This window comes from Pteropus alecto, unplaced genomic scaffold (genome assembly GCF_000325575.1).
Source record: "Pteropus alecto unplaced genomic scaffold, ASM32557v1 scaffold171, whole genome shotgun sequence".
Lineage (NCBI taxonomy): Eukaryota > Metazoa > Chordata > Mammalia > Chiroptera > Pteropodidae > Pteropus > Pteropus alecto.
The window spans coordinates 4,686,146-4,711,560 of record NW_006431925.1 but is presented as its reverse complement, the minus strand read 5'-3'; the positions used below and the strand labels follow the sequence as shown (position 1 = coordinate 4,711,560).

General features: G+C 33.3%; 1 protein-coding gene across 9 annotated transcripts in view; it reads right to left on the bottom strand.

Annotated features, from left to right (window-relative positions):
• Positions 1 to 25,415, bottom strand: part of G2E3 (G2/M-phase specific E3 ubiquitin protein ligase) — a 63,835-nt gene that overhangs the window by 22,463 nt on the left and 15,957 nt on the right. The window contains exons 2-13 of one of the 9 annotated variants that reach the window (XM_025043369.1): positions 22,814 to 22,929; positions 22,576 to 22,633; positions 21,616 to 21,678; positions 19,724 to 19,775; positions 17,820 to 17,860; positions 12,824 to 12,921; positions 10,647 to 10,748; positions 7,961 to 8,085; positions 7,023 to 7,188; positions 3,680 to 3,786; positions 3,085 to 3,201; positions 97 to 221 (exon numbers count right to left, since the gene is read on the bottom strand). In XM_025043369.1, coding sequence (XP_024899137.1) covers positions 97 to 221; positions 3,085 to 3,201; positions 3,680 to 3,786; positions 7,023 to 7,188; positions 7,961 to 8,085; positions 10,647 to 10,748; positions 12,824 to 12,921; positions 17,820 to 17,856 — 877 coding nt within the window. In that variant the 5' untranslated portion in view covers positions 17,857 to 17,860; positions 19,724 to 19,775; positions 21,616 to 21,678; positions 22,576 to 22,633; positions 22,814 to 22,929. Of the gene's footprint in view, positions 1 to 96; positions 222 to 3,084; positions 3,202 to 3,679; positions 3,787 to 7,022; positions 7,189 to 7,960; positions 8,086 to 10,646; positions 10,749 to 12,823; positions 12,922 to 17,819; positions 17,861 to 19,723; positions 19,776 to 21,615; positions 21,728 to 22,575; positions 22,634 to 22,813; positions 22,930 to 25,415 lie in introns of those variants that run through there. The other 8 variants (XM_025043368.1, XM_025043370.1, XM_015585526.2 and 5 more) reach the window with 8 other exon arrangements.

Here is a 25,415-nt window from a genome sequence, read left to right as displayed (position 1 = left end):
AAAGCCCAATATTAGTATAATAGAAATATAGGTAGAAATGTTTTATAATGTATATTTGAAAAAAGAACATCTTTATTCAAAATTACAAAGTATTACCTGAATTGTAGAGAATACCTCTACATTCCAAACACTCCCAATTTTGTTCCCATGATCGTAGTGAGGAACAGGCTAAATGTGTTCCACTAGAACCACAACACTGACAGCGCTTTATTTCCCATTTGCTGAGGACATAAAGAGAAGCAAATGTTAACATTTTATATTAGTCAAATTCCAATCACTAACACTACGATGGGCCTCACTGTCTGCCTCACACACACAACCAACCCTTTACCAAAGGAGGAAAAATAGATTATCTGCTTTGATACTGCATTACTTTTTCTTAAAGCATTTTTCCTATTTCATTATTTATGTTTATAACCACCTCCTCTAAATATTCTTACTTAAAATATCTAAATTAAATATCAACATGTACATGCACATATACAAAGAATATATACATCAGAATATGATTGAAGAAGGGAATGTTTATGATATAGAAGAAGCATTCAGTAAATTATCTAACTTTTATCTTTCCTATCCAAGGTGAGGAATTATTTTCTACAATAAGCTTGCTTAAACATATCAGGTATTATGCAGCTCAAAGAATCTGGACTCAATACTTGGCCCATATTTATGTTGTCTCTCATTTGTTCTCCACCCACTCCCCACCTCACTATATTGTGTGATGTGTGCCAGTTCGCATTCATATTTTCTGCATGGGTACAGGTGGGAGTTTTTGTGTAGGGCCTCCTTTTTGGTTATAGTACACCCTTTCTGTATAAAAATGGATACGCTCCCTGAGTATGTAGACAAGAGGTAACTGGATACCCCTGTCTTTTGGTAGGCATGGGTGAATCTCCCTCTCTGTGATATAGGTGTGTATACTGTGTGTTCCTCCTCCACACTTCCCAATATAGTTCTGCCAACTGATGATGAAGAGAAGGAGTGATGACAGCTAACATGAGTACTTGTTATATACCAGGCTCAGTTCTCACTCTTTACATGAAAAGTTTAATCCTCCTAATTTTAGAAGGTAAGGAAAAACGCTGTTACCTCCATTTTAAAGAAGAGGAAACCAAGATATAGAGAGGTAAATAACTTGCCCAATCAAGTTCACCCTGCTATTAAAACTCAGAGTGAGGCTTCAGACTCATACACCTAACCATTACACCATGCTGCCTTTCAGCAAAACTGTGTTCCTATCACTAGAATGAGAGAAGTGAGATTACAAAGAAAGCATTTAGATAGAAGGCATCTGGGTCCCAGGAGAAAAAGCAAAAGATAGCAATCTCAAGTAGCTGCCAGAAAAAAAGGGAGTTTGGTAGCTACTGCCTGGATAACCAGTGATATATAAAATATATATATATATATTAATTAAAATAGCTTAAAATGAATTTAGAATATATCGATAATAAGGAATATATTGCTTCTTAGAACCTTAAAGTGCTTTACTGTTTACATTTTCTCATCTGTGCCTCAGCAGAAACCTTGAAAGGGTTATTATTATTGTTTACAAATGAATATTCAGAGTCACCAGATCAAGTAATCTAAAGGCACATTACTTGACATCTTCAATGAGATCTCTGCCCTTAAAGAATTTTTAGTCTAATGACAAATTTAAATAATGTCAATTATATTGTAATAAGCAAAGCTACAGAAAAACCCAGCACAGAATGGAGAATCAGGAGTGGTAAGAGTTACTTAGGGGAAACTTTCCAAAGCTGGCAAGACCTCAGAGCTGAGTCTTCCCAAGTAAGTAGCAGCTCAGCCAGCCAAATCACCTTCCAGGAGAAATAAGGCTCTGAGTATTCTGCTCTACACTTTAAATTTCACCTTGCCATGTTCAAGTAAGATTGTACAACATGGATAAAAATTTAATAAAATTTCCTACATAAATTTGGACAAAACTGGCTTTGTTGCTTTTCATTCTACATCTTAAAAATAAGCTACTCTTGATTTCTAGTATCTAACACAGTATAGTATACACAGAAAATACAAAATGATTAAGATTAGAGCCAATATCTACTGATGTTACAAAGATGTAATCAATAAATTTCAAATGCCAAATGCTTTTTATAGTGATCCAAAAGAAATGCTGTTAGATTAATCTTGTTAAAACTAATCTCTAGAACAGCACCATCCAAAAGAAATACAATGCAAATCACATATGTAATTTAAACTTTTCTAGTAACCATATTTAAAGGGTAAAAGAAACAGGTGAAATAAATTTGAATATTTCCAAAATATTACCATTTTATTCAACATGTAATCAATATAAAAACTATTAAGTTATTTTAAGTTTTTTTTTTTTCTTGCTGTTATGGGCTGAATTATGTCTCCCCAAAATTCCTATGTTGAAGTCCTAACACCCAGTACCTCATAATGTGACTGTATTTGGAGACAGGGCCTCTAAAGAGATAATTAAGACAAAAGAGGGCTTATGGGTGGACCCTAATCCAATATGACCAGTGTCTTTATAAAAGGAGATGAGGGCACAGACAGAGGGATAATCACGTGAGGACATAGCTAGAAGGGAGCCATGTGCAAACCAAGGATAGGCGTCAGAAGAAATCAAACCTGCTAATACCTTCCTTCATCTTGCACATTTAGCCTCTGGGATTAGGAGATGACAAATTTCTATTTTTTAAGCCATCCAGTTTGTGGTATTTTGTTATTGCAGCCCTAGCGAACTAAGACACATACCAAGTCTTCAGTATGTACTTTACACTTGCAACACCTCTCAATTGGAAATAGCCACATTTCAAGTGTTCAATAGTCACGTGTGCCCAGTGTCTACCATTTAGGACAATGTAGCTCTAGAAAATAGAGCCTCATGAAAATACACCACAGAAATAAGTTGCAATTATGCTGAGTACAATACTTTCTCTGTAAACATATGTAAATACACATTTATTAAGTATACCTCATCTCGAGTTAAAACTTCAAGCATCCTAATAGCAAACTACATCACACTAACTAGAAACCTGCTTACCAAGCAGGTTTAAATAAGAACACAATTAAGCACGAGTGAACTTCTTGATATACCTATTAGGTGCATTATAGTCTCGCCCTTCCTTGCAACGACATCTCCGCACATCACAACGCTCATAGTGCTGCAGAAGCTCTTGATAAGCATTTTCCTCTAATTCCCAAGATGCATCTCTGTAAATGAAGATATAAAATATACTTTGACCTAAAATGTTACATAAAAGGATTGGTAATGAACCTAAAAATAACTTTTCATACTAGAAATGAGGATAAAACTTGGTTTTTTAATGTTAATTCATTCAAAATGTAAATACACTAGTGCCATTTTATCCTATACTTAGTCTTACAGTGAATTTTCACATGCTAAATCAAAAATCCAGCAGAAATTTTATAAAACCTACATTTTTTATTAACATTTCACTTCCAACTTTTTAATTTCAAGTTGAGTAGTATTATTCATGGATTCCTCATCTTTAAGTACTATGAATATCATTCTCATACATTTTAAATCACATCTTGATTCTTTTAGATAATTTATACACACATTTTGAAGCCTATTATATCCGTATGTAAATCAATTAGTATTGTACATGACTGAGGTGTTCCTACATGTAAAATACCTTTTTTTCCCCAAAGGCTACATGTTACTCACTTTTCAGGAATATGAATTCCCATTCTCAACATCTCTTTCTGAAATATGTCACTATTATTGCATATTGTACATCTAAAGAAAAACACTCCTGCATTTATCGCTTGAACCTATAGTGGAAAATAGGAAATATATTATTAACAATTTAACAGGTTATTAGGTTATGAACTTTATAGCTAACAGATCATGTGCTATTTTTACTTAATATATTATGAAAACTTATTTTCTATGCTTTTGGTTCTCAAACTTTGATAAACTAAATTATCCCAATGCTAAAATGTGGAGATCTTTTTTCCCAATGGTTAAAAAAAATTAAGCCAATGAACTGATGGTTATTTGCTTTACATCTATATATTTAGCCATATATTCCTCTCAACCTTTGGTATCTAATATTATTTCTGTTCCCAAATATTGTGTTGTCCATCACTCTCTGTGAATAAAATAGTAAGAATCTTGAGTTATTTCATGTAGGAAGGATGTTTGAATAACTGTTACATAAAAAGCATCCTTGGTTCTGTTTTTAATTCAGTCTGTTAGTTTTCTTTCTAAGAGGAGAGAAGTATAAAACGTATCTCACTCTTTAGCAAATAAAATACAGAAGCAACAGGTAGAGGGTATGCAGGAGACAGAAAACTATAAGCCTACTAGAAAGAATAGCCAATCCCCAGAAAAAAATCTAGTAGCACACATTCATTTAACAAATATTTAACCCCGATTACATAGGTGCCAAACACTGCTATGTACCAAAAACAGAAATATAAAATGACTTGGATTTTACTTCAAGGAATTCTTGTGAGTAGGTTCACAAGTATATAATTATAATACAGTGTTGTTGTTGCTGTTGTTGTTGTTGTTGTTGTTTAAATATATGCACAGAAGAGAGGTAGAAGTACCTAAGTCTATATAAGAGCCTGACAAAAATGCCACAGGGATGGTTAGGTCAAAGCTAAGTTTGGAAGAAGATATAGGGGCCTGCCAAGAAAAGAGGACATTACAAAAATTAAAAATAGCATATATCAAGTCACACTGGTAAGAGAAAGCACATTATTAGGGAACAAATTAATAATATACTTAGGGATTACATGCTGGCCATACTTAACTAAGTAATGAGGCTAAAGAGGTAAACCAAAGCCAGTAGTATGAAGAAATAATAGAAAATAAGGCATGCAAGAGAAAGACCAGTTAGTAAGCTCCTGTAAAAGTCTAGTTGTTTTTTTTTTTTTTTTGAAAGTACATTAAGTTAAATCACAGAGAAAGCAGAGAATACCAACAAAAAAGGACATACAAAAATATCTATTGGGCTTGATTGTCTTGGGGAATGATTTGTGGATGGTGAACAAAGAGGAATCCAGGTTCAAACAACTAGCAAGTGGCGTGCGTGTGCGTGTGCACGCATGCATATACATACATACACAGAGCATTCGGTAAGAAAGCAACGAGTTACTGAAATCTCTGAAATTAAAGGGTCTTTGAGCAACTGTACACAGATGTCACTATCTTAGTAAAATATAGGCTATAATACAAGGAAGTTAAGAATCTAGTCTGAAGGGAAAAAATACCATTGGATATATAGAAGTTACCAACAAAACCAGAGCAATGACTGAGAAATCCAAACTGAACAGGAATAGTGACAATTCCCTACATATCCAGAGTATATAGCATTTGTAGTGGTCAAAAATAATGAAATTTACTTAATCATATACAATTCTCTTTCTATTGCATAGGTTTGTTCTCACTTTGACTCTTTTATATTAATAAAGTTCAGAAATTTAGAAAAATTATTCAAGTATTGTTGTAGCTATATAAACAGGGTAGACTCCACTTATTATTTCAGTTAAGACTCTAGTACCAGAGTGGGAAAGTCACTGGAACTCCTCTAGAGAACATGGCTCAAGAATTGGTTCTAATTAAGTAACAACTGCTTATTAATATTTATATCACTGACAGGTATCCATGTGGCTGTATTTTTAAATTATATTTATATAAAGTAGACCTACGTTTTTGTTAGAAATACTATTTCCACTTTTTAATGGCATAATTGGAAACTTGGTTATTTTCAGAGTGTTCACAAAAAAACCCTATGAATACTAGGTCAAGTTTGAGAACCTCTCTCCGATTCACTACTAACACATAAATGAGGCGAATCTTATTCGTCTTGAAAAATAACATACTGTTATAAAATTAACAAGATGATACATTTGACAGCAATTACACTCATTCAAATATAAACCCTTAATTAAAATAAATTACTTTTCAAAGATTCTCATATAATGTGAACTTCTTCCTCAATAGGTAAAGATAACACTTCATGTTTATGAACTGCACTCTCTGGATCCTTTTACAAACACTTCTTTGTAAGAATCAACAGAATTTCTAATATTTACCCAACAAAAACAAGCTCCATTCTGCCACTTTAAACTGAATAATCCTAAACATAAATGTTCAAGGCTCATACAAAAAAAAGAGAAAATAATCAATCCAGCTTTACTACTTTCACTACTGTTAGTACTTCTACGGCTACTGAAATACAAGAGGATTTAAAACATCTCTTAACTTTAAAAAATACTTTTATAGATAATTTGTAATCAGGAATAACATCTGATTTTACTAAACGATAATAAAAGCCAAGCTTTCAAAAAGTATTAAACTTAAGTAAATCCTTTGTTATTTGGCTTTTTATTAACTAAAACTATCAATTAGCACTATCACATATGTATACTACATATTTGATATTACTAATAATATTTAAGTTTCAAGTATCTTCTGACTCAAAAAGTATTAAATTAATATCATGTTTTATGATATTTCATTTACTTGAGAACTTGTCGTTAGGTCTGACATACAAACTAACTCTCAAAGAACTAATACTTTTAATTCATTAGACAGTAATCAGTTCCCTGTCACGAAGTTATGATAAAGTATTTACCATAGTTTAAAAAAAAGGCCTCAACATTTAAATATTGTAGCTTACAGTTAAATGGTCATTTCACATATCTTGGTTTTCTAAGCTTAAATATGTAAATAAACTTGGGAATTAAAATCTGCGTTTTATTCATTGTGAAATACAAACAAGGAATTTGTTTATATTTCACAATGTTTTTACAAACTTGTAAAAACAAAGTTTTTAAAGTGTACATACATTAAAAAGTAGTATCTAAAGTATTTATTAAAATATTAATCGTACACTTCGATAGGGTGAATTTTACATGTAAAATATGCTTCATAAAGCTGTTTTAAAAAGTTATAATTAATAAGAGCTAAAACACACATGTTAATTCTTTCCAATTTTAAATTCAAAACAGCAATCAACCAATTTTATACCAGAAAGGCTTATATAACATCTTACCTGCAAACAGTCTCTATGAAACCAAGCATTCTTACAACAAGGACTTCGTAATATGCTATAAGTTGGAATAGGCTCAATAAATTCCAAACAAATGGTGCATGGTAAGGAGTCTCTATAATTATTAGGTGTAACTATTTGAACAGGTCGATGGTTCCAACAAAATGACCTAAAAATGTAAATTATTTAAAACCAACATTTAATAAATTACAAATCACCACTAGGCTAGCATTATAATTCACATTTATAATAGAAAATTTGTTTATATCTTTCTCATAACCGACCTACAACAAACTGGAACTTTGGCACTATAAATCAGTTTCATAATCTATGACCAAGGCAAACTGACCTTTCAAAATGTGAGCCTTTTGGTGGTAAGACTTACCTCACAGAATTTCAGTAACTAATATTATGCTGAAAATCCTATGTAATATTGTTAGCAACAGAATATATTTCTGTTGTATGCAACAATGTACAAAATTAAAGAAAGGAACTTTAAGTTTTAAATATTTAATCATATAATAAATACCAAAATTCATAAAATGTTGATGTTTAAAGGTGGACTCAGTAAGTAATATTTTCAGGGGCATCCCATGGCATAATATTTATTTTTTGCACTCCACCTGATTTATATGCCTTCAATTTATTCAATGAGAAATACAAACGGCCCCGTGAAAGAAATTTATACAATTAAATCTAAAGAGTGATATAAAAATCTAGAATTATGTAAGGCAAAATTTTTCACTGAATATGAATAAATTAACACTTCTTTATTATATTCCAGAGCTGAAAGCTGAAGTTGAATATGTTCATTTTCGTCACAGCAATTCTCAAGACTTTGTATATAAAAATGACTCCATAAAGAAAGATGGGAATATCCGTATCCATTATCTACTTTTCTTTAACAGTCATCTTTCACATTCGACAGTTAATTAACTCACGCAAAATTGCCAGTGAATTGGAAAATACATTCTCTCTGAAGTCCACAAGGAAAATGATAACTTCGTTTACATCGAGGTGCAACACATCCAATTGAAGCACCAGTTTTCTTGCAAACACAGCATTTCTAGAAGAAAATATGCGAATAGGGGCTATAACATACAAAATTTGAGTACTATAACTTGACTTAGGTATAAATGAATATTCTTTGAGGGGAGTCTGAAAATTATTTTCATCATATTATAGCTGTGAGGATGGCATATTAAAGAAATTCCCTGAAAAAACTGTTCTATCCAGAAACAATCTAAAAGACACTAAAGATTCACTCCTATAACAATTTCTGACATAGGAAACATCTGTAACCTAACATATGAATAACAAAGAGAAGTTTCATTTCATTCCTACTTGCTAAAATATTCTAAACTGAAGAGTTTATAAATATAATGGCTATACATGAAAGTCTCATTCAAATTTTAATTGAAAACACATTAAGAAATATTGACCAAGGAGAATAGCGAAACAATACTAAAAACCAACCTGTAAAAAAATTGGCTAGGATCGTTCTATCCTAACCCAATGAGAAAGCGTTAGATACCTATAGTAGGTTAAAAAGATATATTCAAGTCCTAATTCCTGGTATCTATATGAATGTGACCTTTTTTGGAAACAGGGTCTTTGTAGATGTAAATAAATAAAAGATCTTGAGATTATCCTGGATTTAGAGTGGTCCCTAAATCAAATGACTGGCATCCTTGTAAGTGAAAGGAGAGGGAGATTTAAGACACAGACACACAGAGAGGAAGGCCACGTGAAGATGGAAGAGAGACTGAAGTTATGCTGTCACAAATGAAGGACTGCAAAGGTTGCCAGCAGCCACCAGAAGGTAGAAGAGAAGAAGCATGGAATGGATCTTCCCTAAGAGCTTCCAGAAGGAGTCATTCTTCTAATAGCTTGATTTGGAACTTCTGGTGTCTAGAATTGTGAGAGAATAAATTTGTTTTAAGCAACCCAACCTGTGGTAATTTACTATGACAGCCCTGGGAAACAAATACAATACCACGGCCACTAACTAAAGTACAACAGTGGTATAGAAACAGAAAGGGTATTGATGGGTCGATCATTATTAAAATACAGAGCGGTACCTAACAATATCCTGGAACCCTTGAGATGGTCATTATAATGGTCATTGATGAAGAGATTAGAGAGTTTTACTGCTGACTCCTCAGGTACCACCAGGTCATAGGAGAATAACTTGCCAACTTGAGGTTTCCCAGTAAATTGACGTACAAAATTCTAGTCTAAGGTCACAAATGAAGACACCTCTTCAAGATTAAGACAGTCTCAAAGATTCACAATATAGTATACTCAAGAGAGAATTCAGATTTTTTAAAAAATAGGTATTTCTAAACCATAAAGAGACCATTAGAGGCCATCTTTCACCACAAGTTCACTACCATCAGGAGGCTGAGGAATTTTGATACTAATACTCTCACGTGGCCCTTAAGATAAATGCCACTGGTAACCTCTCTCCCAAGGTTTTCCCTTGTGCTCTAGAGCAATGATCTCCAACCTTTTTGGCACCAGAGACCCATGCTCCTATAAGAATCTAATGCCTGATGATCTGAGGTGGAGCTGAGGCGGTGATGCTAGTGCTGGGGAGCGGCTGCAAATACAGATGAAGCTTCACTTGCTGGCCTGCCACTCACCTCCTGCTGTGAGGTCCAGTTCCTAACAGGCCAGGGGGACGAGGCCCAGGGGTTGGGGACTCCTGCTCTAGAATCTCTTCTCTACCATCAAGTCCTCTATATCCTCAACATCTTAAAAAATTGCCTCCATTTCTTTACCTCAACTAAAATGAAGGCCTCTACATGCTTCCCTTATAGAATTTCTTGAATGAAACTGCTTATTTCCCCATCCTCCTTAATTACCAGACCAAGGGGTGGGAGTGGGATATTGAAAGGGGCAGGAAGGGGGGACAAACAGAACATTATTTTAATTCTCTGTGCAGATTGTAGACCGCTACTCTATCTTCACACTTAACTTTTTTATTCTTTCATTTTCATTATTTCTCCTCAGATTACATGGAGACCTACAGTCCTTTCTTTACACGTAATCTATTAGCTATTACACAGAAGATTCACAAATTATAACTGAATGAATGAGGAGTTAAAGTTTAGAATACTGAAAAGAAGGCACTGAACACAAGCACAGCATATCACAGAAGGACCACAAGCGGTGTGGCGATCATAAATTATAGGTCTGCAGAGTTGTGTAATTTCTACCTAAACCCATCATTCCAACTCAAGCAACTGAGGTATAAGAATAAAAAATGAATGGTTGGGTTGACTCAAGATTGAAGTTTGAAGAATAGCAGACTGGCAATATGTTCATAGTTCGGATGGTAGGAGTGGGTGAAATGATGGGTAGGCTGGAATAAGATGAAATGAAATCCAGTATCGTCACATATATTATACGGGGGTGGGGTGGGGGAGGGGGATTTAAGTTCTTTCATTTGCAAAAATAGAAATATTCTTCTAAAATTCACCATATTTGACAAAAATAAGCACTGGAACATAAAATCAAAGTCTTTCTTACAAATTTTTAGGAGAGAAACGAATAGAGAAGACTTCTCAAGGATTGACTATTTATTTATGGTATTTATTGTAATGAGTAAAATAATTCACTTACCAGTTTAGAAGCTCTATTCACTTCTTTCCTGATGTCTTCTATTAGAAAACCATAAACTCCTTCTTCTTCTTTACCTCTTTGCCAAATTCCACTTGACATCAACTATGAATATATTCTCAATTAGAAAATAAACTCTAATAAACTAGTTTGGAATAAAATATATTAATATCTATAATATCCCTCCCCCAAATAGACATAAAACAAGTCAAATTTCAAGAACCTCTTAACTATAATAGATATTTTTCATGGTCAAAGGAAGAAGTTACTCATATTCTTTGATTTGGAAGACACTGTATTTAACAGTTCATACAACCAAACTGATTTCTAAAGTATTCCAGGAAATAACAGAAAAAGGAAAGAAGGAAAACAAAAACCACCTATGATTACGTTTTACGGGAAAAAAGTAAATACTGAAATGTGTAAATGTAATAATAGTAAATACTATGGAAGTAATTCAGATTATCAGTGATATTTCAGGCTAACTTTAAATCCAGCTGGATTCTGAATCATGAAGGCATATTTACAAGGAAACCTACTGAAATGTAGTTGATAGAAATGGTTGAATTTTTAAAAATCATTTAAAAATGATTTTTTAACTTCAGTTTAAATATGTTAAGGGAGCATGAATCAAGAAAAAGAATGAGACTGTGAATAAGAAATCCTGGCTTGTAAACCAGGTTCCATGTCCAACTTTCTGGAACCCTAGGCAAGTAATTTGATGTATCTGATCTTAAACACAAAAATAAAAACACTGGACTAGATTAGATTGTCTCTAAGTCTCTTTTCGCGTTAACATTCCATTGCCATTTGTTAACATTACCAAACTTTCCTGTTCACAACAAAATAGAATCTTGTAAGTGTTGAGCCTAGGGCCAGTATGTTTTCAAATTAGTTCACTAAGAAAATAAGACACATTATATAAGAAAAATTTTGATATGATCCACTTAAATATATTAAATAATTCAAAAATATGTCAAATTAGTGATTAAAGAGGCTTATTTTAACCAGTACACTATATCTTAAAGAAAACCAAAAGTGATACACTTTATTTGAGAACTAATTACAAAAACACAACCCACTAATAGCTCTCCTAATATGTAAAAAGTAAAATAAACTCTTAGAAAAATGCAAAAGTTTTCTTGTGTAATGCAAACTATAATAGACTCCACTTATAAGCAGATTTGGTATGCCATCTTCATGTTCTCTTAAGTCTTGGTACAAAGTAATTAGGTTCCTAGACCAGTCTACAAGTCTATTTAACCCACAGGGTACCTGAGACACAAAACTGTAATCTTAGAGAACCACCAAAGAATATGTTAGATGTTTTCTTAAGGAAGCATTTAATGAGTTTTAACATGGATACTGTGATGAGTATAAAAATATGTCCACAAATTTGTTGATACACCTTCAAGAGGTGGGACCTAATTCTCAACCCCTTGAGTGTGGGCTAGACTTAATGATTCTCTTCTAACAAACAGCATAAAGCAAAAGTAACAGTGAGATATGACTGTGAAGACTAGGTCATATGATTCCTACTTGGTGTACCTCTCTTTTTCACCTGCTATGGAAGAAGCCAAATGCCATGCTGTAAACAGCCCCTATGGAGGCACCCAGGAAGTAAGAACTTCAGACACAGATTCAGTGAGGTAAGAAATGGTGGAGAAAAGAGAGAACAAATGAGAGACGAATTCTCAGTATAAAATCACTTTTTCTTTCTTCTGAGTGACCCATAAGTTAACCTATTTCCTTTTCTATAAATATTTATTACTTTAGTCAGAACTTTTCTTTCCAGGTTCTCTGTGAAATAATATGTTTTTCTTTTACTCCCTGAACCTTCAAACAAGTCTTTTCTAAGCTTTATCACCAGCACAATGAAAACAAGAAAGGGGTAAAAAGAACAACTCTTCCTTAGAGACTAAGCCATTTTCTCCTTTTTTCACTTAGGTCCTAAAAGGTTAGACAGAAATAAACAGGTAATGTTGACAGGTCTTTATAAGTACCAAGTAATTTCAGAATTTTAGTATTAGATAAGTGAAAAATGTTATTTTTATATACAGGTGAAATGAGATTCAGAGGTTAAATGACTTATCCAATTCTCAGAAACCCGTCATTAGGATCGAATTATATTCTCTATAAGAACATCAAACTTCTAGAATTTAATTATAAATTATACTCACCAAACAATAGTAATGTACAGTGAGATTCCATTTCTCATTAGTTTTCTTTTCTCCATATTTATTAGGACAGTCATCATTTTTTCGACAGAAAACACAAGCTAACAGTAAAAAAAGTAAATAGATATAAAAATATTTTTTAATTTTTCAAAAAACCCCCATGAAATTGGCGAGTCTCTCAATTGATGTGTTTAATTCTCTCTGAGTGAGTAAATCACATTATATTGTTATCGGTAACTTAAAATTTCCAACACCTACTTTTAAAACATAATGTAACTATACTTTTTTCATTAATCTTTGGTGATGAATTCCAGTATATAGTTAAAATGGCAGCCTGCAGGGTAACATCACTGAAAATAATGGATTAGGAAACTCTAAAATGCCATTAAAGCAATGATTAAGCTGCCAAAAACGTTAAGAACCAATTTTTCAGAAACTCTAAAATCTAAATTAAAAACTTGCACCAATTGAGAAATGCTTAATAAAGAAATAAGTTGCTAAATTTTGATGAAATCTCTATGGCATTTTAACTTACCCACCTACCATCCCCCACTCTCCAGTTGGGCAATGGCCTTAGGTACCGTGGCCCATGTTGCTGGTGAGGATTGTCCAGGAGGAGGTGTCACATGGACCTTGTTCTCAAAGAAATGTGACTGTGTGTTTTATCTGTGTAGTGGCTCTCTGAGGTTTGGGCTCAGATGCTTGTCTTTTTTTTTTTTAATTTTTTCAATATAGTTTACATTCAATATTATATTATGTTGAAGGGATACGGCAGAGTGGTTAGACACTTATATAATTTATGAAGTGATTCTCCCTGCTAAGTCTAGTACCCCTACCTGGCACCATACATAGTCATTACAATATTATTGACTATATTCCCCTGTTGCTGTGCTTTACATCCCTGTTAGCTTACCCTAGCTTTTCCTGCCTCAGAATTTTCTCAGGACTGAAGCCTGACCGTTTGTCAAAAGTATTTAAGGCAAACAAACTAGCTACAGCTTTTTAAAGCAAATAACAACAGACAAGTCTTAAGGAAGGGCAAGCAGCTAACAGACGAAACAGACAGGGCAAGCAGCTAACAGATGGGGCAAGCAGCTAACAGACGAAAAAGCCTAGGAGAGAAGCTGAGAAAATGGGATACACAGAGAAATAAGGGCTTTGAACATCTCCTGACTATATCAGGGGGAATCTAGAAGAACACACACATGCTTAGGGTTAGATGTATGTTCAGGAAAGACCACAGAAACCCTAAGCTTTTACCTCTGGCTGATCTTTAGGCTCATGAAAATCCGTATAGAAAAAGAAAGATCCTAAATCAATAAATTTTAACCTTAAAGAACTAGAGTAGGGGGGAAGGGCAAACTAAACCCAGAGCTAGCAGAAGAAAGGAAATAATAAAGATTAGAGCAGAAATAAATGAAATAGAGAATAGAAAATAGAAAAAAAATAAAATAAAACAAAGCTGGTTCTTTGAAAAGATCAACAAAACTTTAGATTGTCCTAGGAAAAAAGGCAAACTTTTAGACTTGACCTAGAAAAAAAAGAGAGAAGACTCAAAACTTATGACAATGCTACAGAAATCAAAACAGTGTGGTACTGGCATAAGAACAGACATATAGATTAATGGAAAAGAAGAGTCCAGAAATAAACCCAAACATCTAAGGTCAATTAATTTTGAACAAGGATGCCACGACAATTCAATGAGGAAAGAATAGTCTCTTCAACAAATAGTTGCTGGAACAACTAGATAGCCACATGTGAGATAATAAAATTAAACCCCTACCTCACACCATATACAAAAATTACCTCAAAAGAGATCAAAGACCTAACTGTGAGCCAAAACTATAGAACTCTTAGAAGAAAATATAGGGGAAAATCTTCATAACTTCTGAATTTGGCAATTGTTTTTAGATAAAAGGAAAAGTAGTAAAAGAAAAAATAGATATTGGACTTCATCACAGTTTAAGACTTTTGTACATCAAAAGACACTACCAAGAGAGTGAAAAGACAATCTACGGAATGGGAGAATATATTTAGAAATCATATGCCTATTAAGGGTCTAGTGCCCAGAAAGTATAAGAATGTCTCACAACTCAACAGCAAAAATATAAAAAATAGACGTTTCTCCAAAAAATAGTCAATAAATAGTCAACAAGCACACTGAAAGATGCTCAATATCATTACTCATCAGGGAAATGCAAATCAAAACCACAATTAGGTACCACTCCATACCCACTAGGATGGCTATAGTCAAAATAAATCAACATTTATAGTAACAAATAACAGATAACAAATGTTTGCAAGGCTGTGGAGAAATAGGAACCCTTATACACTGTTAGTGGAAATGTAAAATGATACAGTTATTTTGGAACGTAGTCTGGCAGTTCCTCAAAAAGTTAAACAGTTAACATGTGACACAACAATTCTACTCCTGGATATATACACCAAAGAAATAAAAACAGATATTCAAACAAATACTTAGTATACTAATGTTCATAGCAGCACTGTTCACATTAGCCAAAAAAAAAAAAGGCATAACAAACTAAATGTCCATCAATACATGGATAAACAAAATGTTGTACATCCATACAATGAAATATTATTCAGCTATTGAAAAAATGAAGTACTGATACATGCAACAACATGGATGACTCTAGAAACATTATGCTAAGTGAAAGAAGCCAAGCACAAAAAGTCATACACATGATTCTGTTTATATAACAGATTACATTATCCAGAATAGGTAAATCCACAAAAATAGATAAAAAGCAGACTGGTGGTTTTAAGGGGCTGAGGACAGGGGAAATGGGAAGTGACTACCTAATGGGTACAGAATTTCCTTGGGGAGTGATGAAAATGTTTTGAAACTAGATAGTGGTGATGGTTGCACAACACTGTGAATGTACTACTTACCATCAAATTGTACACTTCAAAATAGTTAAAACGATAAATGTTATGTGCATTTTACCATAATAATAATAATAATAATAACAACAACAACAACAACAACTTAAAAAGGCAAATTGTAGAGTCAGGGAGATGCGAGTTAAGACTCAGTTCTACACTCTCACTGCGTAACCTTAGTCACATAAATACTTTATGGCTCTGTTTTGTCATCTTAAATATGAGGACAATAGAACTTACTTCAAACTATGCTAGAATGAGAATTAAATGAGATAATATATAGTAATATAATAAAAGGGGTGTGGCACATAGAATTGAATAAGTGTTAGTATTATAATTGTCCATCTTTTCTATCTAATGATATCTACTAGCACTGAAAAATTTTCAAATAACATATTAACAATGAAAAAAATCACTAGCTAAAGACAAAGTCAGCAGATCAATATAAGATGAGAGCTTGAATCTCTAAATATCGGCCCCATCTCCCTAACCAATCCATGCTGGTCTGTAACATGAGTAAGTGTTAAACCACTAAGACTTCAGGGTTTACCTATTATAGCAGCTAGTCTTATTTAACTTAACTATTAACTAATACATGTAATAAAGAACGGATATTAAAAAGGTACCTTATGTTTATTAACAGGCTTTTCACAAAATAGGTTCCAGGACTGGAAACAAAGAGCATGGGCTAATACTTAATATTGTGAAACATCCCTTCAACATTTGCCCTCCTCACTGTAGTTTAATGAAATAAGGCATAACAGAAAGCCCCTTGGCCCCATCTTTTAAAAGATTTAAGCTCCCCTGCCTTCCTCATACAAAGTAACTGACTACATTAATTCCAGCAAATTATCATTTGTATATTGGACATCTTAGACCAGCAGTTCCCACTTTAACTCCTCCATCCCCAGTGCCTATAACTTTCAGTTATAAGTGCATGTACAACTATCAAGAGAAAGAGGAATAGAAAGAATTCTGACTACAGGAGTCCTCATGATACATGTTTGGATGGAGCTGCATCTGCTATATACTTTGAGCCTGTGGCTTTCCATTTGTTCACCCTCCTCCTCTTTGCCCTGTATGAAGACCCTGAATGCAGAACAGACTAGGTTCCAGGAATATGTTTTTATAAGTAGATTACCTTTGTTTTTTAACATTAACGTTTAAAACATAGTAAAATTGTTCTGACTTCATTATACCTAAGATCACCTTCTACTATAACAAATGATACTGGTTGTATTACAATACTGAAATAAACATTCATATATATAAAAAATAGTCCATCTTAGCAAAAATATTAAGTAAATAACTGGATAGGTAGTATTTGCATTTGGCAAATACATGAAGGTAGTCCATGAATTACTAAGTTTCAGAACTATTAGTATAGTTGATAAAAGTCTGTAGGTAAAATCAGGAAAGTGGAGGGAGGTTTAAGAATGCAAATTTCCTTATCTAATCATGTGTAGTCAACAGATAATTTATAAGTCATAGGGAATGTATAGAGTTTTAAGTGTAATAGTTTAATTTGGGAGGGAATCGAAAAGTAAATCTTAAAAAGGGTAGACTGAGGGAGAGGTAGTGGGAGAAGAGTATAAAGTAACAATTTAAATTTCTCACCTTCCTTGGTAGCAAGTCAATATATACTTTTATAACTAATAAATGAAGGAAACAACTAAAAGCAAAGGTCTGCATCTATGCAAGGAGACAGTAATGAGCACTTAAAGCTACCTTTCCTTTTTCATGTTAAACTTTTGTGTATTGTTTAAATTGTTCTCACCTGTATTTTTCCTTTTGTAAGGAAACGGAAAACATTTATTAAATAAATAGTTTTATTCAGATACAAACTATATCTGATAAATACATATAGAGAATACAAATAAAATTTGGTGAATTATCCTCTTATAGTAGAATTTTATTGAAATGAATACACATAATATTGTACTTCAGTATACGGATATATGAAGTAGCATGGATTAGGGAATTCATTCCTATTGTTTGAGTAGCATTCTAAAGAGATGTTATAACAAAAAGGTAAGAGTAAAATATCTTAATATTTTAAATTATATTTGAAAACATTTTAAAAACAGTTTCTTACCGAGAGTCTGTGAACCATCAGGTTTATTTTCATTCATTTTACTAGAAAAAATAAGAAGATACAATATAACCATCTTAATTTTAAAAGTCTCAAATTATTTTAATTTAGTCCATGTACTGATTACAAATAAGCTGCATATCATTTCTTACTCTAATACATAATTTCCTCACCTTTTACACATCTAAGACCAATAGGGTGGTAAAGTCTGGAGACATTGTTAAAATGGGAGGGAATGTTTCTAGTTGTCAAAAGATTAAGATGACTACTTGCCTTGGAAAGGGAACAGAATTGCAAAACATCCTGCAGTGCAACAAACAAATCTATATAACCTAGTCTAGACTTTCTAATTTTCTTCTAAATATTCAAGGAGGTTAAAAAAAACCCCAACAAACCTATTTAAAATTACATTAACCTAGAACCTAAGCCCATTTTATGCATATAATCTTTTTTCTCTGCTAATTTAGGACAAAATGATTATTTCCATCATGCATATTTTTTTCTTCCTATTTTAGAACAAAATGAATATTTCCAAACTACAACTCCTATGTAAAGTCAAGAAAATTTGTATTTTATTTTTATTCATAATTATACCAAGATTTGTTCATTGTTTAGGGGGGAAAAAAATCACATCATCAATAGCAATGCCATTCATATCTGAGTAGCCTGCAGAACAATCAGGCTTTATTTGTGTCTATTACACTTTCAGGGGTTCTATACAGAGCAGCAAGCATCTGACTGCCACATCACAGTCTAGTACAGTGCTCAAGGAGACACTGATCTGCTTCTGTCTCCTCAGTCCCCACTAGTTAATAAATATAACTACTTATATTCATTACTGAAATATAATTTTTTCTAACTGTTCTCCAGTGTCAAAAGATCAAATGGAAGAAGAAAAACGTCTTAATATCAAAGTTTCACTTTACCAAGGATATATGAACAGCCTACTTGAACTGTGAATTGCAGGATGTCTTGTAATTCTGTCCCCTCGAACTGTTATGAGATTCAAGTATGATAATGTATGTATTAGCTCTTGGAATTTAAATGGAAAAGAAAAAACAATGATGCTAGTAGGTACACGTAATCTCATTTTATAATTTGCAAAACCAATGCTCAGAGAGGTTAAACACTTGTCCAAGGTCACAAAACTCTAACAGACTAGCCTATAACTGAGTGACTGACACTTTACATGAAAATAAAGAGCACGATAAAAAATACAGAATATTAATATCAAAGGAAGGACAAAACCCCCGCAAACTTACTATTAAATTTCATCAGTGTTTTCTTACAACTTAGAATTTATATTTCATGTTGATTGTAATAACTATTTTGTTTAAACACTGATTTATATATATATATATCACTTTTGTTCTTTCATAAAAAGTCACAGTCCAAGTCTTTTGAATCACTTTGACTCCAAGTTTTCAATATCTTCTGGTTCTTCCTTACAAAACCACCTGTGTCATCAAGATTGGTATTTCCTCAAAGAATCCATAAAACGACTAAAGAGTTTCACTTTAAGCAGGCTTTGCAATTAAGTAGGTCAAGTCTACCTTCCCCATTCCCTCCTCATAACCATTAATATAGGGTAGGGTTAAAGAAATATTCCTTTAGTGTTTCTTGGATTTTTTTTCTTTTTTAGAATCACTGATTATACTCTACAGGCATATGACAACACTTTTGATGTTTACACATATTCCTACAATGACTGCAGACTGCACTACTTGGCCAAAACTGATTAAAGATCACAGCCCGATTTTAACATGCTAAAAGGTATATGGGAGTGAGGGGGCTGTCCATATCAAACTGATGAATTTAATAAATAGGAAGGTAAAATGGCTTTTTTATTAGAACTTCTTTATAACTGAACTCTCATAATATTCAGCATATCATAAATCCACTCATACCTAAGAATTTATTGCAGAAAGTTCGAAAAATCACACGACAACAGTACTTCACCTAGAGTAAATATAAAAATTTTAACTCAAAAATGATGTTTAATCAATTTCCAACAACACAGATTTAGATATGGATCCAAACTTCTACATCTTACAATTCCTTACTCTCTCCCCTCTGTGGGTGAACTGCAACTATCTATTGTTTAATTTTATATTTATTGTAATTCAGAATAATGACTGAGGTATAGGCAACTTTAATAAAGACATTTAAAACTCTCTCAATGGCATTAATGCAAACATTAATTACATAATACTTTCTATTATGTTTAAATTTGTTAATTCTTCAGTTGCCCTGAGGGCAAAATCCCCATATCATTCAGCACAGTGCTAATAAATATTTCCTGAATGTGACTGGTAATTATGCTACAGATATTAATATGAATAGACAAAATTCTAGACGAAATTTTGTCTGTAAAGAAATCATAACATCTGCTATACCTCCCCTTCCCACTGCACGGACCCCAGGTATCTCTCGGTAGACAGTGTGATGAAGTCTGTCTAGATTTTGATAAGAAATGTATAGACAACTATGTTACTTTAAAAAAAATCTGAAGCTTCTTATTAATTACCAGCCTTAAAACTGTACTGAACAAGTGCTTTCTCATATTTACAAATATAAAAGAATAAAAGTCAACATCAATCTCCTAAGACACAAAAAGAATAACACAGGTGTATGTAGAGGACCATGCTGAAAAGCCTCCAAATATCATCGGCCACAAGCTTATAAGAAAGACCTCCAATGCTATTAAAACATGAATGGGAAAGGTTTTTCCTATGTATGCCAATATCTAACAAGCACTTTATATAGTTTTTCAAAGTGTATTAATACTATTCCACATAGACCAACAGAATAAGCCCAGAAACAGATCAACACTTTTCTAGTTATTTGATTTTCAACAAAAGTACTAAAGCAATTCAATGAGGAAGGGGAAGTCTTTTCAACGAATGGTGCTGGAAAAACTGAATATCCATATGGAAAACAAATAAACCTGGATTCATACTTCACACCATAAATAAAAGTTAATTTCAACTGGGTCACAAGTTTTAAAAGAAAAAGTCATACATTATACTTCATCAAAATTAAAAGCTTCCATTTATCAAAAGATGCCATTAATAAAGTGAATATGCATGCCAGTGTTGGAGAAAATATTTGTAAAAGATGTGTTCTGATGAAGACTTGTACTCAGAATACATAAACAAGTCATACAACTCAACAATGTAAAGCAAACAATAGACTAAAAAATGGGCAAAAGTCATAAACTGACACTTCACAAAGGAAGATACATGAATGGCCAATAAACACATGAAAAGATACCCAACATCATTGTTAATTAGGATGAAAAATTAATACTATTTTGATAGACCACTTCAACTCACAATAATGGCTAAGATTAAAAAGACTACCAACACCAAACATCGGAAAGGATATGAAGCAACCGGGAACTCTTATGAATGTAAAATGGAACAATAATTTCGAAAAGTTTTGGCAGTTTCTTAGAAGTTAAACATATACCCATGCAAAAACATACAGACAAGAAACTTTATACAAGAATGTTCATTAGCAGCCTTCTTCATGATACTCCAAAACTGGAAACCCACAAGTTCATTCATCAGCAAGAAAATGGATAAACAAATTGTAGTATAGTGATAAAATACAATATTACTTAGCAATGAAAAGTAAGAAGTGCTGCAAGATACAACAAAACAGATGACTTCTCTAATATGTTATGCTGAGTGAAAGAAACTACACGCTACTATTCGCATCCACATTATTCCATTCACATGAAGTTCTAGGACAGGCAAAACTAATGCATCAAGAAAAATATCAGAACAGTGCTTACCTCTCAGGTGGGGAAATGACTGGAAAGGGACATGAAGAAACATTCTGAAATATCCTACTTTTGCTAGGAGAATATAAGTAAGCAATTTCAATACAGAGAAGAAATTCTGATTTCCAACAGAGATACCAGAGCTATAGATAAGGGCTTTTGGAACACAACATTCCCCCTCTCTCTTAATTTTATAGTTTTCAAGGAAACAACACCCTGGGTCCACTTCATAGTCCAGACCTGATGTTGACTCCTTTACACACAGCCCTGGCTTTGCTATGAAAACATAACTTCATTTAAATTCCACCTAAGTATCACCCTTCTCCAAAATCCTAAAATAATCTATTTTACCCTTTGTTTGGTAAGAAACCCTTTGGTTCCTCTGGTCTGCAATTTCTCTCATTGCAATAAGTCAAAAAACCTAATTATCACACTACAGTTATTCCTGGTAGTTTTAGGATAGGAGAATGATGAGACAAATGTCACAAAACACAAATAATTGGTGAATGTGGATAAAGGGCATATAGGAGTTCCTTATACCCGTCTCTTTAACTTTTCTGTTTAAAATTATATCGAGAGGAAAAAAAATGGCATAGATGATAGAAGCTCTGTTCATCCCTCTGGTGACCAAATCAAAGTTGTGACAGAAACAAGAAGCAAGCAGCAAGGAAAAATCGTCTGAGATCTAGATGAACAAGCCATACAACCAGGGAGAAATCCAAGAAATCATCCTGCAACGGTAGTTAAAAAAATAATAATAAAATAAAATTATATCAAAATTAAAAGTTACTCCCAAATTGGATGTTCTAAAGACATTATTTAATTCATACTTTTAACCAATTCACATTAGCCTTCTTCCTAATCCCTAGCACTTGAAATAAAACTTTTGTTTCTAAATCTTGATTGATGATTTATTTTAAAAAGCCATTTCCAAAACAAACTTAAGCAAAAAAAAAAATAAAGACTACTCACATATTCTTAGTTGGTTTTATCATTTTTTCCCCTTCCAGTACATGAATTTTAAAATGTCCTAAATAAGAGGAGGAAAACAATGTTATGTAAGAATAAATCTCAGTAACAGTACAAGTCTTAACAGACTTGGTCTTAGAAATATCACTCTTCCCAGCTTCCCTGAGAAATCACTAACAATTTAATGATGTGTCCAGAAAGCCACTGTCAAGAGGTATTCTGAGTCTTTTCCACTGCTTACCTTCACTTCATCAGTTAGTGATATAGTGAGTTTCTCCTCCCTCTTAAAAAGGTGGAGCTTGATTTCCCTCTTCTTGATTGTGACTGTGCTTAGTAACTTGCTTCCATCAAAAAGCCCTGTAGAAATGACAATGGGTGACTATGTCATAAAAGGCATTGTGACTTCATTTTTGCCCTTTATCATGAGTCACCTGCTCTGGAGGAAGCCAGCTGCCATGTCGTAAGAATTTTCAAGATGCTTCTTAAAGAGGCTCACTTGGCAAAGTACTGAGGTATTTAACTACTGCCTTCTGAGTGAGCCATTTTAGAAGTGAATCCTTCAGCCTCATATAACTACAGCCTGGCTGACAGTCTGAGAGCAACCTCCTGGGAGACCCTAAGCCAGAACCACACAGCTAAGTGGCCCCCAAATTTCTGACCCATAGAAATTGTCAGATTATAAATGCTGTTTTAAGTCACCAAGTTTTGGGGTGATTTGCTACACAGTAATAGATAACTAATAGAACACAGTAACCCATATTCCTTCTCATTGTAGCTGGGTGGCTTTTCTAACAGTTTTTTGGTAAGAACTTTAGGATTTTCAATATGTAAGATCATGTCATCTACAAACAATTTTATTTCTTCCTTTCTGATTTGGATGCTTTCTTGTTTCTTTTTTTTTGTCCGAAAGCTCTGGCTAGGACTTCCAGTACTATGTTGAATAGGAGTGGTTAAAGTGGGCATCCCTGTCTTCTTCCTGATCTTACAGGAAAAGCTTTCAGCCTTTCACCACTGAGTATGATGTTAGCTGTGGGCTTGTCATGTATGGCTTTTATTATGTTGAGCTACGTTCCTTCCATACTCAATTTGTTAAGAATTTTTATCATGAAAGGATGTTGGTTTTTGTTAAATGCTTTTTTTCTGCATCTATTGAAATGAATGATTTTTATTTCTCATTCCATTAATGTGATGTGTCACGTTTATTGATCTGCATATGTTGAACCATCCTTGCATCAAGGGATGAATCCCACCTGACCGAGGTATATGATCTTTCTAATGTGCTGCTGAATTTGGTTTGCTAGTATTTTATTGAGTAGTGCCCATATCTGGTTTTGGTATCGGGGTAATGCTGGCCTCATGTAATGCACCTGGGAGTTGAAGCATACTTTTCAAAAGAAATACAATATGGTCAACAAGCAAATGAAAGAAGGAAAGCTGAAAAATTCACAAAATGTGGAGATTAAATAACAAAATCTTAAATAAGCAAAAGGTCAAAGAAGAAATCACAAGGGAAATTAGAAAATAATTAGAAACAAATGAAAACATAAAATACTAAAACCTATGACATACAGCAAAAAGTGATCAGAGGGAAATCTGTAGTATAAATGCAGATATTTTTTTAAAAAGATCCTAAAGGAACTAGAAAAAGAGCAAAAGGAGCCTAAGCTACTAGATAGAAGGAATTTATAAAAATTAGAGATTCATATAAAGGATAGAAATACAATAGAGAGAATAAATTGAGAGTTGATTCTTTAAAAAGATCAACAAAATTGACAAGCCTTTAGCTAGAATGACTGGGGGGGAAAAATCTCAAATTGCTAACATCAGAAACAACAGGGGACATTGCTACAGAACCTACAAAAATAAAAAGGGTTACATGAACAACTGCATACCAACATTAGATAATTAACTAGTTAAAGAAGTTAATCTTACAAAACAGACTCAAGCAAAAATAGAAAATTTCACACATCTATATCAAGACTTTGAATCAGTAATCAAGAATCTCTCATTAAAGAGGAGTTCAGGCCTAGGAAGCTTCACTGGAGAAATCTATTAAGTATTTAAAGAACTGACACCAATATTTCTCAAACCTGTCCAAAAAATAGAAGAGGAAACACTTTCTAATACAATCTATGAAGCCATTACCCTGATACCAAAGCTAAAGACATCACAGAAAACCTACAGAACGCTACCCATTATGAACGCAGATGCACGAATTCTCAACAAAATACCAGCAAAGTGGATCTTAGTTAAGAGAACTATATTCTAGGACAAAGTGGGATTTATCAAAGTAATGCTAGAGTGGTACAATATATGAAAAAAATCAATCAATGTAATATATCACATTAACGAAATAAAAGAAAAAAGTCACATGCTCATCTTAATGCAGAAAAAGTCATTTGACAAAATCTAACTCTTTCGCGATAAAAACACTCAATCTAGAAAAAGAAAGGAACTTCGTGGTATGACAAAGGGCATCTATGAAAAACCCACAGCTAATATACTCAGTGGTGAAAGACTGAAAGCTTTCCATACAAGATCTAGAGCAACAACGATGTCTACTCTCACCATTCTACTCAGCATTGTTCTAATTTTTCTAGCCAGAAAAATTAGGCAAGAAATGAAATAAAAGGCATTCAAATTGAAAGCAAGAATAGCTTTTTGCAGAACACATGATCTTATATGTAAAATATCCTAATAAATTTCCAAAAAATTGTTAGCGCTTCTGAGACGTTAGGAGCATGAGAGGACCTCCAAATCTCTCCCATTGAAGTTACAAGTTGGACAGCTATAATTCAACACAAGATTCCCTGCTCAACAGACAAACACATCTGAGAGATCCA